Below are 14,214 nucleotides of genomic sequence, written 5' to 3' on the forward strand. Positions count from 1 at the left end.
AGTTTTAGAGATGAAGAATTCCTTTGAGGGTCTCATCACCTTTGAATAGAAGTTACCCAAACTGACACACACAGAGAAAAAAAGATGATAGAAATGAGGTGTCCCGGATCTGTGGGGCAACTTCAAACAGTGTAACTGGGGATCTCAGAAGTAGAAGATAAAACTGGGAAGAAGAAATATTTTATAAGATAATGGCTAAGAGTATTCCAAAAATAAAATAAAGTCAAACCAGAGATAGACTCCCATCAATGTAAACAAGAATGCAATAGTAACAACAGCAAGCAAAAAAAAAAAAAAAAAAAAAAATTAAACACCGTATGCAAATTGATAAAACTGAAAGGTAAAGAAAATGTTTAAAAGGCATTCAGGGGGAAAGTTATTACATGCAGATATGATGATAAGAATTATGGCAGACTTCACGTCAGAAGGCATGCAAGCCAAGCCTGCTGGTATGGCTCAACGGATTGAGTGCCAGCCTGCGAACCAAAGAAAATATGCAAGCCAGTGACATTGTAGTGACACCTTTAAAGTACTCAGGAAAAAAAAAAGAATTAAGCCTAAATTCTATCGGGTAGCAAATTAACGTTTTAAAAAAATTAATCTTTATTGTATTTTTTTACATTACCCTTTAAGTCACCTTATACTTTCCTTCCCTCAGCAATCACCACACTGTTGTCCGTGTCCATGAGTCCATTTCCTTTTTACTCAGTCCTTCCACCTCTTAACCTCCCCGGCCCCACTAGCTGTCACCCTGCTCTCCATCTATGAGTCTGTCCCTATTTTCCTTGTAGTTCAGTTTTTTCATTAGACTCCACGTATGAGTGAAATCATATGGTCTTTGTCTTTCTCTGACCGGCTTATTTCACTTAGCATAATGTTCTCCAGGTCCATCCATACTGTCATAAAGGGTACAATTTTCTTCTTTTTTATGGCCAAGCACTATTCCATTGTGTAAATGTTCCATAGTTGTTTTATCCACTCATCTACTGATGGACACTTGGGCTACTTCCATGTCTTGGCGATTGTAAATAACGCTGCAATGAACATAGGGGTGCTTATGGTCTATCGAACTAGTGTTTTCGGTTCCTTTGGATATATTCCCAGAAGTGGGATTGCTGGGTCAAAAGCAGATCCATTTTTAATTTGTTGAGGTATCTTCATACTGCTTTCCACAGTGGCTGCACCAGTCTGCATTCCCACCAGCAGTGCAAAAGAGTTCCCCTTTCTCCACATCCTCGCCAGCATTTCTTGTTTGTTGGTTTATTGATGATAGGCATTCTGACAGGTGTGAGATGTTATCTCATTGTGGTTTAATTTGCATTTTTCTCATGATTAGTGATGTTGAGCATCTTTTTATATGTCTATTTGCCATGTGTACGTCCTCTTTGGAGAGATGTCTATGCAGGTCCTTTGCCCATTTTTTAATTGGGTTGTTTGGTTTTTTTTGGTGTTGATTTTTGTAAGTACTGTATAAATTTTGGATATTAATCCCTTATCAGATGTATTGGCCCCCCATTCTGTGGGTTGTCTTTTTATTTTGTTGGTGATTTGTAGTGATATCTCTAAAGTACTCAGAGAAAAGTGAATCAAGCCTGAATTCTGTCAGCAGCAAATTAACTTTCAAAAATGAAGGCAAAGTAATTTTTTTAGCCAAACAAAAGCTGAGATAATCCATTGCCCTCAGACCTATATATGTAAAATAAAAGGAAACTTTTTCTCCAGAAGGAATATCATATGAGATAGAAACTTACATATATGAAGAAATAAATAGCTTTGGGAACAGAAAAATTAAAATAATTGTAAAACTGCTTTTTCCTCTTTATTTTTAATTGTTAATTTTTTATATTGTAGTTGATTTTTAAAAGGCATACAGTGTGATGATTTAATATATATCTACATATATATATATTCTGAAACTGTCATATCTATCACTTCACATAGTTACCATTGGGTGTGTGTGGGGGGGGTGATAAGAACACTCAGGCTTGCTCTTTCAGAGAATATCAAGTACACAATACAGTATCATTAACTGCAGTCACCATACTGTGTATTAGCTCCCCAGGATGTGTTCATCTTGTAGCTGAAAGTTTGTTCCCGTTGATCAACATGTCCCACTTCCCCTGTGTCCAGCCCCTTGTAGCTGTATTAATGTATTTACTGATGTGCTTTGATTGGAAACTGCTCTCTTGCGAGTATTTTCTACTGGTCTCATTAATTTTTTGCCCCTCTTTTCCTGATTTCCTTCCTTCTTCTTGGTTCTTTCCTTCCTTCTTCTTCCTTCTTCTTCAAGTATTTTTGGTATTATGATTTATTGTCCCTGTTAGCTTACTTGACTATAACATTTTTATTGATTGATTGATTGTGTTATTTCTGGAGTTTACAGTATGCACCCTTAACTTACCACAATTTACCTTGAATAATACGTCATTTTACATGTAATTTAAATATCTTGCGACAGTATAATACAATTTATCTTCTCTCTTTTTTGATATTGTTGGCATATGCTTCACTTAATCACCTGTTTTTAAACCCTAATATATGCTATTGTTTGTGCTTTGAACATTTAATAATATTTTAAAATTCGAGGAAAAACGCAGGTCTTTATACTCACCCACACATTTGCCCCTTTCAGGCCTTCCCGTGCCTTCCTTTGTTACCATTGGTCTCACTTTCCTTCAGTGTGAAGAATTTATTTTAGCATTGCTGCTAGTGTATATCTGCTGGTATCGTATTTTCTTAGCTTTTGTTTGTGTAAATTTTTTGCTGGTATCGTATTTTCTTAGCTTTTGTTTGTGTAAAATTTTTTCACCTTTGTTATCAAAAATATATTTCTCAAGATACAGAATTCTAGGTTGACAGCCCCCCCTCTCCCTGCACTTTAAAGATGTCAGCCCACTGTCTGCTTCCACTGTTTCTGGAGAGAAACAAGTTGTCACTCTCACTGTTTCTCTGAATGCGTTGACTTCTTTCTCTGGTCACCTTTAAGATTTTCTCTTTATCTTTGTAATTTATAGGTTGACTGTGATGGTCCTGTGTGTTGTTTTATTTGCATGAGTTCTGTTCGGGGTGTGCTGAACTTCTTGCATCTGTAGTTTGAATTGTATCAGGTTTGGAGATGATTTTGCTAATATGTCTCCTGTCTCACTTTTTTCTCCTTCTTCTGTGACTCCTCGATGCTTGATAAATCATTCTAATTTCATCATTACTTGAATGAACTGAATGTCTCAGTTTTAATTAGTGTTAAATTACTTGGAATTTCAAATGCCATTGCAGAAGTCTTTTTGTTCTTAAGTCTGACACTGAAATTCCAAAGCTTCCATCCTGGGGCTTATCTGTGATCTTAACAGTATTTGAGTGAGGCTTGGTTTCAGCTTTAGTTTTTGCTCCTTTGGATTGAATTTCAGTATAGCCCTGGAACCTAAATCCCTTGCAAAATGTGCAAGATTTCTGATTTCTAGCACTGCCTCCACTGTTTCTTATGTAACAGAATTTTTTTAGGAAAGAATTGTTGGGTCAGTATGTTTATTTTTGTTTGGGGGCTCTTCCAAGATTCCAGTGTGCAGTATTAGCCCACACTGTTAAAGGCTTAGCTGATTTCTCTTCATCCCACCAAAGCCTCTCAGCCTATGACTCCTTTACTCCCTCACATATACCTACCCAGAGTGGGCATGGGCGGGCCTGAGGTATGAAAGTGGCTGGTACTCTTTGCTCACCTTTGAAGGCCTTGTTCTCATGTGTAGTTTAGTTCATTTACACATTACATTTCATTGACATTTAAGGAAAATACAGCTTTTAGCTTAGACCTAGCTTTTGTTATGAAGGTGGAGATAGACTCTCTTGATCTACATCACAGCTAAAAGTGGAACTTCTGTTAGTTCTTCTTAAAGCATAATAGTGATATGTAATAAGCACAGGGTGCCATGAGGGTGATTAATATCACAGCCACCAGATTTGGGGGGCAACTGTGTTAATCATTATTACAGCAACCTGTGTTTGTTCGTAGCCCATGTAACAACTGATGTGACGTAATTAGGACTTCCCTACATGGAAGCTGAACCACGGCCGTTTTGTGGGCCGTCGTGATCTGAGTATTCTGCTGACTCAGTGCCTAGCGCCTTGTGTGTGCAGAGTGAAGTATTTCAATTCAGTAATGATTTTGGAAAGGGTGGCAGTGGGCTGCAAAGTACTGCTCAATTAAGTATGTCTCTACATGGACCTTGTGAAAATATTTTTGTGTATCTTCCTAACTGATAATGGCCTTGCATTTTGTAGTCTTATTTATTTCTGATATTTTTCTTTTCCACATAGCATGGCAATGCAGCTTGCCTATTATGTATTTAGAAGTTAAGATTTTTAATTCAACTGTACTAATCCTCTGATTTCCTTCTGTAGAAAGAGAAGTGAGATAAAATTTGTGAGCATTGTCCACAAGCAATAAATTATTGACAAAGAACTGTTGACAGTTAGTTCTTGATATGTTTAAACAAGTATCATTATAATAGTAACCTTACTATTGAAGAACTGTTTGTCTTAAAAGGCTGTCTCTTATAGAAAGCCATCCTGGACGATGTTTTTTTCATGGACTCAGGAAGGATATACAGGTCTCGGATTTAGTCTGTTGGTTGCAGGACTGTTTTCTGTTTAAACTGCATCTAAAAATAGCTTTGGCATAATTTTCTTTATGTTTAGGTTTCTCTACTGAATAGAAAACGTCTTTAGGATTACTCTTGGGATAGGATTTTAAAACATGTATGCAGGATTATACTACTGGCTTGAAACACGTATTTTGGAATGAGATTAAAATAGACATTATATGGAAATTGATAATATAGAAACAGAGATACACTTTTTAAGGGACCATTACCAGCTGATTATGTAGGAAGTCTACAGAGAGACACCAGGCTGGAAAATGACCAATATTAGTCTGTGAAGGGACTTAGAAGTATGGAAGAAATGATGGTTTTATGATGAGGGATCACGCCGGGGAACTCTTTAAGGGAGAGTGCACAGTAGTGTGTAAATGCTGTGGGCTTTCGAGCTGGACCGCCTGTGTGAAAGGCCCTTTTTCATTTTGCTCTGTACTCACTGTGCGACCTTGAGCAAGTTACTTAATTTTTCTGTGCCTCCATTTTTCGTCTGTACAGACAACAATAACTATTTCATATATTTATTGTGAAGGTTAAATGAATTTTAAATCATTAAAGTACTTAGAATAATTTTTGGCACACAAATGTTATTTGCTGCTGCCATCATTTATTTATTAGTAATTATTATTTTGTTACTGTTACTATTATTAGAAGCCTCACCTTATTTGTTTACAAAATAATTCTGCTACCTGGTATAAGTAACTCTTGGCCCTTTTTTCCAGCTCAACTGAAATTGATGACATGATCCGAAAATCTACAAACCTGTTGCTAACCAGGACTCTGAGCAACTCTCTGCAGAATGTCATTAAAAGGAAGAATATTGGACTTACTGAGGTAAAGCTGCTTTTCGTGGAGGCAGCCAAGGCAACATGTCAGCAGACGTCCTAGGCTCTATGGTTTATTTGTGAATTTATTATAACTTTCTATGTAGTTCATCACGCTCTTCCAGATGGACCCCTAACGGAGAAAGGGCAAAATAACTGTGTTGTGTTTTTCTTTGGTCACCTTGAGGAAATCCATTATTAGTTTTTGAAAGACAACTTTTTTCTCTCTTTCTCATTGTTTTTATTAGCTTAACTGGTTTTCCTTTCTGAATAAGTTGGATTAAATTTGTTTTATTTGCCATTGATTATACAAACAAAATTGTTGGTTGGAGAATACAGTCAACATCAGGTTCTTATCCAATGAATGCAGTCAGATGCAGCGTACACTATGAGATCATTTTTTGCCTACATGAATCATTGATACCACAGATACTGGTACTCATAGGCCCTGATCGATGTGAGACTTAGCTTTTGTTTTTGAGATGCCTCCTGTGTATGCATGGTAAATTACTCTTTACCAGCTGTAAGTCTGGGGATTTGGGACTGAGGAGACATGAGGGAAAGGCACCCGTCGCCCTTCAGTGAAAGCTTACGCAGTCTCACAAAGAGAGGAGGGATATTGTGCATATGTTGGGAACAGTATCCTGGCAAAAGGAAGATTTGGGGCACTGGCACAAAGTCCTAAAATTAACAAAGATGTGAAGTTTCCTTTCTCTTGGAACCCAGGATTGCATGGGAGCTTCAACCTGCCACTTTGTAGCAATTATAGTGCCAAAAGTGAGTGCTTGGAGGGGTGTTTTTTTCCACAGGGAAAGGGAAAGGCTGTTGGCCATCTGTTTAACCTGTAGCGGTGGTGTAGTTTGAAAGGCACTTGCTCTAGGAAAACCTGACATTTTCAGAAATTTACTGTCAAGGATTACAGTGAAGAGTTAATGACACTGACCCATAGGTAAAGACAGCTGGAAGCCAGGTGAGCATCTACTTCTGTTTTGAAATTTTTCTTTTTTCCTTATGTTAAGATACAAAAATATTATAATGTGGGACATTGGCAGTAATTGAATTCTACTTGCAACAGACTTTTTTCCCCACTGATTGTCACATTTGACATTATTTAGAACAGTTTGTTGATTTTGCAGAACCTCCTTTTTATTGTTGGGTATAGAGATAATTGGTTATTTCTTTTGTGTGTCTGGTAATAGGCTGACCTGGTAATCAGGAAGGCTATAGAAAAGCTAAGTTGGAGCGAACGTGGGAAAGTCCTGCTTTTGTCAGATTGTGCTGTTCTCCTTTTCTGAGTCCCAAGTGGGGCAGGAAGTGTATTATTTATTTTGTGAACTGTCTCTGCATTATAACCCTCGATATAATTCTTCTTATACTATTCAATTTAGCAGTGTCTTAAAACGTCATTTTAAGCAAGTAGCATAAGAGGAACATGGTGTGAAAGACACAGCTTTGGCCTCAGAAGACTCTTAAGTTTAGTTATGGCTGTGCTGTGATTTATTGTGACATCTTAAGAGAAAGACCTGAATTCTCACTTCTTTGGTTCTTCTGATTCCATTGTGATAGGAAGAAGCAGTAGGAGCTTATCAAAGAGGAAGTATATCATAATTCTTGGCACTGTTTAAATGAAAGCTAAATGCTATTCCTAAATTACTGGTTTTCTTTTTATTATCAACATCTTTGCATATGAATGAAGGACTATCCGCAGGCATTTATTTTGGTGGTTATGGTGCTGTGTACATGTGTAGATGCACACCCAGTGATTTTTTTCATCACCAACCAGTAAATCTTTGAATAATTGTACTACTTACCTTTGGAAAGAGATGTTACATCCTCCTTTACAGTTAACTAAAGTGAGTGCACACCTGAATCATCATTACAATAGGCAACGTTTGTAGAACAGTTTGTATTCTGTATTCTTCAAAGTCCAGTCACAAACACCATCTCATTTAGCACAGTAACATCTGAAGCAGTCTGGGCATGTGTTTTTATTCCCATTTTTATAGAAGACACGTGATTAAAGTTCAAGGAGATGGCCCAAGGTCATATAGCTAGCAAAATGATTGAAATGGGACCTAAGTCTAGGTTGTCTTTTCCCCAAACTTACTCACTTTTACTACATGTACTGCCTTTCACATCGACTTATTATTTCATCATAACATGATAGAGATTTTTATAGGAGGTCCACAAAAACATGGAAATTGTTCTTATTAGAGATGGGTTCGTGACAGGGAATGGACTTCCACTAAAACAACAGAAGTATTTATAAGTACATAAAGCTCAGAATTCTGTTGCAGGCTGTGTCAGACAATTCATTTAGGATTTACAAGTTCATATAAGCTGATGTCTGTCTGTTTGGCTTTTTTTGAGGCTACCTGGTGTGGCATCTCTTCTTTTTTTCTGTCCATATGTTCAATCCTTTTATCTCTTTCTGCCTGTACACTGTATTTCTTGCTTTTTTCATGGCTTCTCTGCTTCCCTATGTGGAGCCAACTCAACATTACCTTTCAGTAACTTGAATGTCGTCCTCTCTGAGATCTCAAGTGACTATCCCTAGTTCATTCGCCAGGTACTGCTATTTTCTTAGGGCTGTTTCTTCCAGGGTTTTGGGAAGAAGGGAAGTTGAGCAGTGTTTGAGAGTGTACGTTCTAAAGCAGACTGCCTGGGTTCCAGTTCTAGTTCTAACCTTAACAGATATGTTCTTTGGCATATTACTTGGTTGAATGTAAAAAACGGGGACAGCGATAGCATGTATTTTATAGGATTGTTGTCAGAATTAACATGTAAAGTGCTTAGAGCAGTGCCTGGCACATAGTAAATACTCAGTGCACGTTGCCAGTTACTAGGATGGAGGTCTGCCTCTGGCCAGGTACTCAGTTGATTAGAGTGTTGTTCTGATGTGCCAGGGTTGCAGGTTCAATTCCAGTCAGGGCACATAGAAGAATCGACCATGAATACATAAATAAGTGGAACAACAAATTGATGTTTCTTTCTCTATCTCAAATTAATGAAAAAAAAAAGGAATAGGTCTGGGCAAATAATGATTGTGAGGTCTGGTACAGAGATATAATTTTTCAATTAAGAGGAGTCAGATTAGAACAAGATGCCCTGTTAAGACAAGTAATTTGTTTATTAACTTTACAATATTTATTGAGTTCTTATGGTGTGAAAGGCACTGATCTAAACCATAAGGATAAATAAGTGAACAACAACAAAAGGCATCCTTGGTTATATTCAAATGGCATAAAACATAATAAATAATAAAATAAAAATATCATCTAGTATGGGAAAAGGTGGCGAATGCTATGTAGGAAGAGAAAGACCCTAGGTTAAGGAAATCGGGTGTCTGGTGGAGCTTCAAGGGTGGTTTTACTAAAAAGAGCAACATCTTAATGACGAGTTATAATTGAGGGGAAAGAACATTGTTGGCAGAAGTTAGAACTGGAGGAAAGGTCTGAAGGTAGTTAAGTTATTAGCTAGTTAAGGGAACAATACAGAAGGGTAGCTGGAATTGAGTGAGCAAGGGGAAGAAAAGCAGGAGATTAGATTTGTGAGGTACCACGGGTTCATGGTAGGCCATTGTAAAGTGTTTGGCTTTTATTTTGAGTGAATTGGAACCATGGCAGCATTTTGATTAGTGACATGATCTGACATATTTCCAAAGGATTGCACTGACTCTGGCATTGAGAATTAACTGTAGGGAGACTTCCAGTCAAGATGGCAGCATAGGTAAACATGGCTTGCTTCCTCACAAAACCACATCCAAATTACAACTAAAATATAGAACAACTATTACTTGGAACTGTCAGAAATTGAGTTGAATGGGAGTCTGAAAACTGTGGAACTAAAGAAACCACATCCATCCAGACTGCTAGGAGGGGAGGAGACGTGGAACAGGCTGGTCCCACACCCATGTGTGGTGTATAAAAAATCAGGAGGGATATCTCAGGAGCAAGGAGTCCCAGTCTCATACCAGGCCCCTCAGCCCAGGGTACCAGTACCAGGAAGATAAGTCCCCATAAATTCTGGCTGCAAAACCCACAGTGATTAAGTGGGTGGAAGAAACTTCTAGAGTCCCAAGCACGTCCCCTTAAAGAACCCACATATGGACTTACTCAGACTCACTCCCTCTGAGCTCCAGCATGGGGTAGCAGCTTGAAAGACACCAGTGGCATGCAGGGAGGAACTGAAGTGTCTGGCATTAAGGTGGGACCTAGGGGTAGCTTTCTCCCTGACAGAAAGGTAGGCAGAGGCCTTTTCTGAGCCCTCCCCCTACCGAGCCACAGAGCTGGCAGGTGGGTGCCACATCTGAGACTCCACCAACCTAACACTGTTTGCCCCAACCTGGATATCCCCTGAGACTCAGTCCCACCAAATTTACCAGCCCACTCAAGCTGTTAACAGAGACTTTTCCATATGAATGGCTAGTCTTGGCTCATGCTTCACAACTTCCTAAATCCTATCAAACAAGCAACAGGCAGCTTCAGTAAGCCCCCCCCCCCCCCACCTCTTGTTATGTGGCCCCAGGCCTGACACTAGTAGCAGCTCCCTAGACTCACACCTTGTCTTTGTTCAGGTGATCAAGGTTACTATTACCAGTGTTAACTTGTGTTGCTAGCAAGTACCTTTGATGCCATGTGATGAGAACACACTTCATCTCTGTGGTCTTCCTTCTAAAACCCATGACCTCAGTCTAACCATGAGGAAAATATTAAACAAACCCAAATTTAAGTACATTCTACAAAATACCTGACTAGTATTCATCAAAACTGTCAGCGTCATCAAACACAAAGGAAGTCTGAGAAACTCACAGAGCAGAGGAGGGAAGGAGACATTTCCGCTAAATGTAATGTGAGATCTTAGATGGAATCCTGAAAAAAGGTAAAGAATATTAGGGAAAACCAATTGAAATGGGAATAAAGTGTCTTGTTCAGTTAATAGGAATGTACCAATGTTGGTTCCTAGTTGTGGCAAATGTACTCTAGTAATATGAGGTGTTAACAGTAGGGACAGCTGAGTGTGGAGTATTTGGGAACTATCTGCAACTGTTTTGTAAGTACTAAACTATCCTAAAATGAAGCATTTATTTAAATTAAAAAAAATAAAGAATGAAAGAGAAGAATTGGAGATAGCAAGTATAAGACAACTCGTTGGGGGAATTTTATTACAAATGTAAGGAGGGATATAAGGTGGTAGCCTGTAAGGGAAATGGGTTAAGCAAAGGTTTATTTTTTTAATAGAATAGCATATTATTTTGGATGCGAATGTGCAATGGAAAGCAGAAGTTGATGATGTAGGAGGATGGGGAAGTCTCTGGAGTAATGTAAGTAGGAAAAAGATTTTAATCGGTACACAGTTAAAGGGATCGGCTTCAGGCGGTTTAAAGTTCATGTCTCGTAACAGATGAGACTCAGAGTATGTGGATGCAGAGGTGATGGTTCAGTATGTATTTTGGTGGTAGGCTCCAAATGCTCAGTTTTTCCAGTAAAAGAAAGGTCTTTAGTTGAAAGTAGAGTTTGAGAGCAAATGTTGGAGTTGGAGGAGAGAGAAAGAATCTCTGGATGAATGGAATAGAAAATTGATTTGTTCTTGATTATGTGATTATTTTGTAGCATTCAGTGGTAGGACTAGCTAGCAGGGCTGTGTATTTTCTTAAGCCATATTTAGTTGGAGATATAATGATAATGAGTAAGTCCATATCAATAATTGACTCCAGACATTTGATGTATATTATAGTCAATACTATATTGTTTATATTAGTACTTATATTTAATTATAATGTATTATTTCTTAGGTATCACATTGATGTGATTACCTCAATTTTTAAAAGTTTATCTTTATTGTATTTTTCTTACATTACCTTTTAGTCCACTTATAAGCCCCTTCCCCCAGCAGTCACCACACTGTTGTCCATGTCCGTGAGTTCTTTTTCCTTTCTGTTCAATCCCTCCACCCCAACCCCTCTCCCCCACTAGCAGTCATTCTGCTCTCCATCTACAGGTCTGTCCCCATTTTCCTTGTTAGTTCAGTTTGTTCATTAGATTCCACATATGAGTGAAATCACATTTACCTCAATTTTACGATGAAGAAAGAGAATAACTTTGCTCAAGGCCAGCCAAACACTAATTCTTTTGGAACTAAGATTTGAGATAAGTTTTGAAATACTTTTTCTTTAAAAAATGTCTTTGGAATGAGTTTGAAAATCATATTCTTTCTGAACTTTTATTCTTTCACTACACTAATTTAAAAACATCAATATCATAGGGAGAAAGGAAATAAACCACTAGTTTATTAATTCAGAATATCAAAGAATTAGTGAAGTTTGAAAGAAGTTTTAAGATGAATCCAAGGACACCCTTCTTGTTTGCAAAGAATATATTGATAGAAAGGTTTAAGATGTAAGTTGGACTTAAAATAACTTATTTATTATACATGATAGAGACATATTTTACCTTTAAGTCCCCATTCAAATATCATTCTCCTTAAGGAGGCCTTCCTTGACCACACCACCTCAGAGGAGCTCAGACATACCATTACTGTGTAACTCCTTATTCTCACTTCTATTCCCATAGCTTAGTGCTGCCTGACATTACATGATGTGTTTATATGTGTATATGTTCACTACAGTGCCCTCCAGGTCAGGGACTTCGTCTCTTTTGTGTATAAATTTTTGTACAGCTATATCCCAAATCCTTGGCACATAGTTTGTATTTCATGAAGGAGAGAAGAAAAGAAAAGAAAGTAGGTAGGTAGTTTCTTAGGGTAAAATTAGAGAAATTCATAGTTCCTATCAGTGATGCCATATCGAGTATCTATATTTTTATGATTATAGCAGTGTTCCGGGAAACCTGAATAAATGCCCGGCGCTTTGCATTCACCCTATGTTTTCAGTATACTTTAGGTTCATGACCCCAGGGCTCTCGCCTGCATTATTTGTCGCCCACACACCATGTGTCCCCATCCCCTGTTGTTAAATAGCAATGATATCCAGCCAATATTATGTTAAACCATTTTATACTTACCTTTTGTCAGATATAAGCATTGTAGTAACCTCTGAATTTGGAACCAGTCGTTTCAAGTATTTTAGTATTTTAGATGTTTTCCTTGGAGACGGATGACACGGAGGTAAAAATTTCGTGAAGTCTTAGGGATCTTGTTTTTGTGAGTGAGAGCCGTGGCAGCGATTTAGTTCTTTATCTTCTTGCAAATGTACCACTTGAGAAGCTCTGTGGAGAGGAGTGTGAGTTCTTATTTACTGGCTTTGGGTTAGTCCATTTGGAGGACTAAATTAAATTCTGTGCTTTGGGAAATAACATACTGTCAATTCTGATATAAGTAGATATAAATACCTCAGAAGTAGTTTATAGTTGGGGATGGAAATTTGTTCTTAGAATTTAGGGCTTAGTTTTGAACTGTTGAAGGTGATGGAGACATTTTCTTTCCTGGAGTTTGTCAAGAATCTGAACAGCTATCTGTCGTCATTGCTCCAGCTCCGCTGGGGTGTTTCGTCAGGGTTGGAGAAGTGACTCCCATGGTCGGCTCAGTGTCCTTGCTCATTAGATTCTCTGCGATGCTGGGAGAGGCAGAAAAATGTTCTGCTCCTTGATAATTTTTAACCAAAGTCACTTGGGTTATTTGGTTGTGAGAGGTGATCGTTTGCTCTACAGTGTTTTCTCTTTTTTTTGATAATTCTCATAGACATCGTTAACATCTGATCTGTTGTTAGTTCCGTGTCCTTGAAACAATGTTAAGGACAGTTTAGATTGCTGCAGTGATTTATTTTTGTAACAGAGTGGGAAGTAGGGGTTAAAAATATCAAAGAAGCTCAAACTCTGATGGAAGTTGATATCTGAAATTGCTTTATTTCATCCTTACTTTTAAAATTACCCCCAAAGCAGCTGGCTTCACATTTGTAAATGCCCTTGTAAGGATTTTGGTTAGCTGTCATTCAGGAGAAGAGATCACTTAGACCTCATTACCAGACAATATTCCCTTTGAAAATGACATGGTATCTACTGTAATCCTAGAGTGTTTTAATAGTCTATTCTATGCTCAGCAATGAAACATTTCAGAAGTGACTGACAGCCAACTGATGTAATTCATGGTGATCTTTTGTGTTGACAGATCTTTAAAAAGTCATGGGAAATTACTACTGTACCCAGTGAAGCCGCCTCCTCTTTTTTTTTTTTTAACTGCCAATATCCTGCACAACAGGACAATTTTCTCTTTGACTGCCACTGTTTTTTATTTCGATAACATGACACGATTTCTCCTTATTATTAGGATTTTTATGATAGATAGAATGTGTTCCCAATAAGTAATGCTAATTTTAAAATAGAAATTCTTCAGTTCTCCAAATTAACTCTCTTACTTAGATTCTGACTTCTGCATCAAGACAACCTTGCCAATAGCCCCTTTCCCACTCAGAAAGAAGAGTGGGAATGTTTAATTTAGACAATCAAACATTTTAAAATGATTTTTAGTCTTCCTCTGAGGAGAGACATGTTGAAAAGAAAGGATGACAAATTGCTTATTTTGGTGTCTGTTTTTTTCTAGAGCACTCTAAAGCTAAGAGGCTGATGTTTTATGTAATTTTGTAGGAGATAGTGTCTACGTCTGAAACTCAGTCTCCACATTCAAGCTGTGGAATGAGCGGAAAGGGCCTATGAACTTGTCTGATGAGTTGTAGGGAATAATACGGAGATCTAGTCCCAGTGTTGCCCTAACTTTTCATCTTTGTTGGA

General features: G+C 37.9%; 1 protein-coding gene across 7 annotated transcripts in view; it reads left to right on the forward strand.

Moving 5' to 3' along the window:
- The window catches only part of EXOC6B (exocyst complex component 6B), a 542,713-nt gene that overhangs the window by 279,305 nt on the left and 249,194 nt on the right, over positions 1-14,214 (forward strand). For all 7 annotated transcript variants that reach the window (XM_024552690.4, XM_053923770.2, XM_045189356.3 and 4 more), the window contains one exon: positions 5,369-5,480. In XM_024552690.4, coding sequence (XP_024408458.3) covers positions 5,369-5,480 — 112 coding nt within the window. The remainder of the gene's footprint in view (positions 1-5,368; positions 5,481-14,214) is intronic.

Source organism: Desmodus rotundus, chromosome 5, assembly GCF_022682495.2.
Source record: "Desmodus rotundus isolate HL8 chromosome 5, HLdesRot8A.1, whole genome shotgun sequence".
Classification (NCBI taxonomy): Eukaryota; Metazoa; Chordata; class Mammalia; order Chiroptera; family Phyllostomidae; genus Desmodus; species Desmodus rotundus.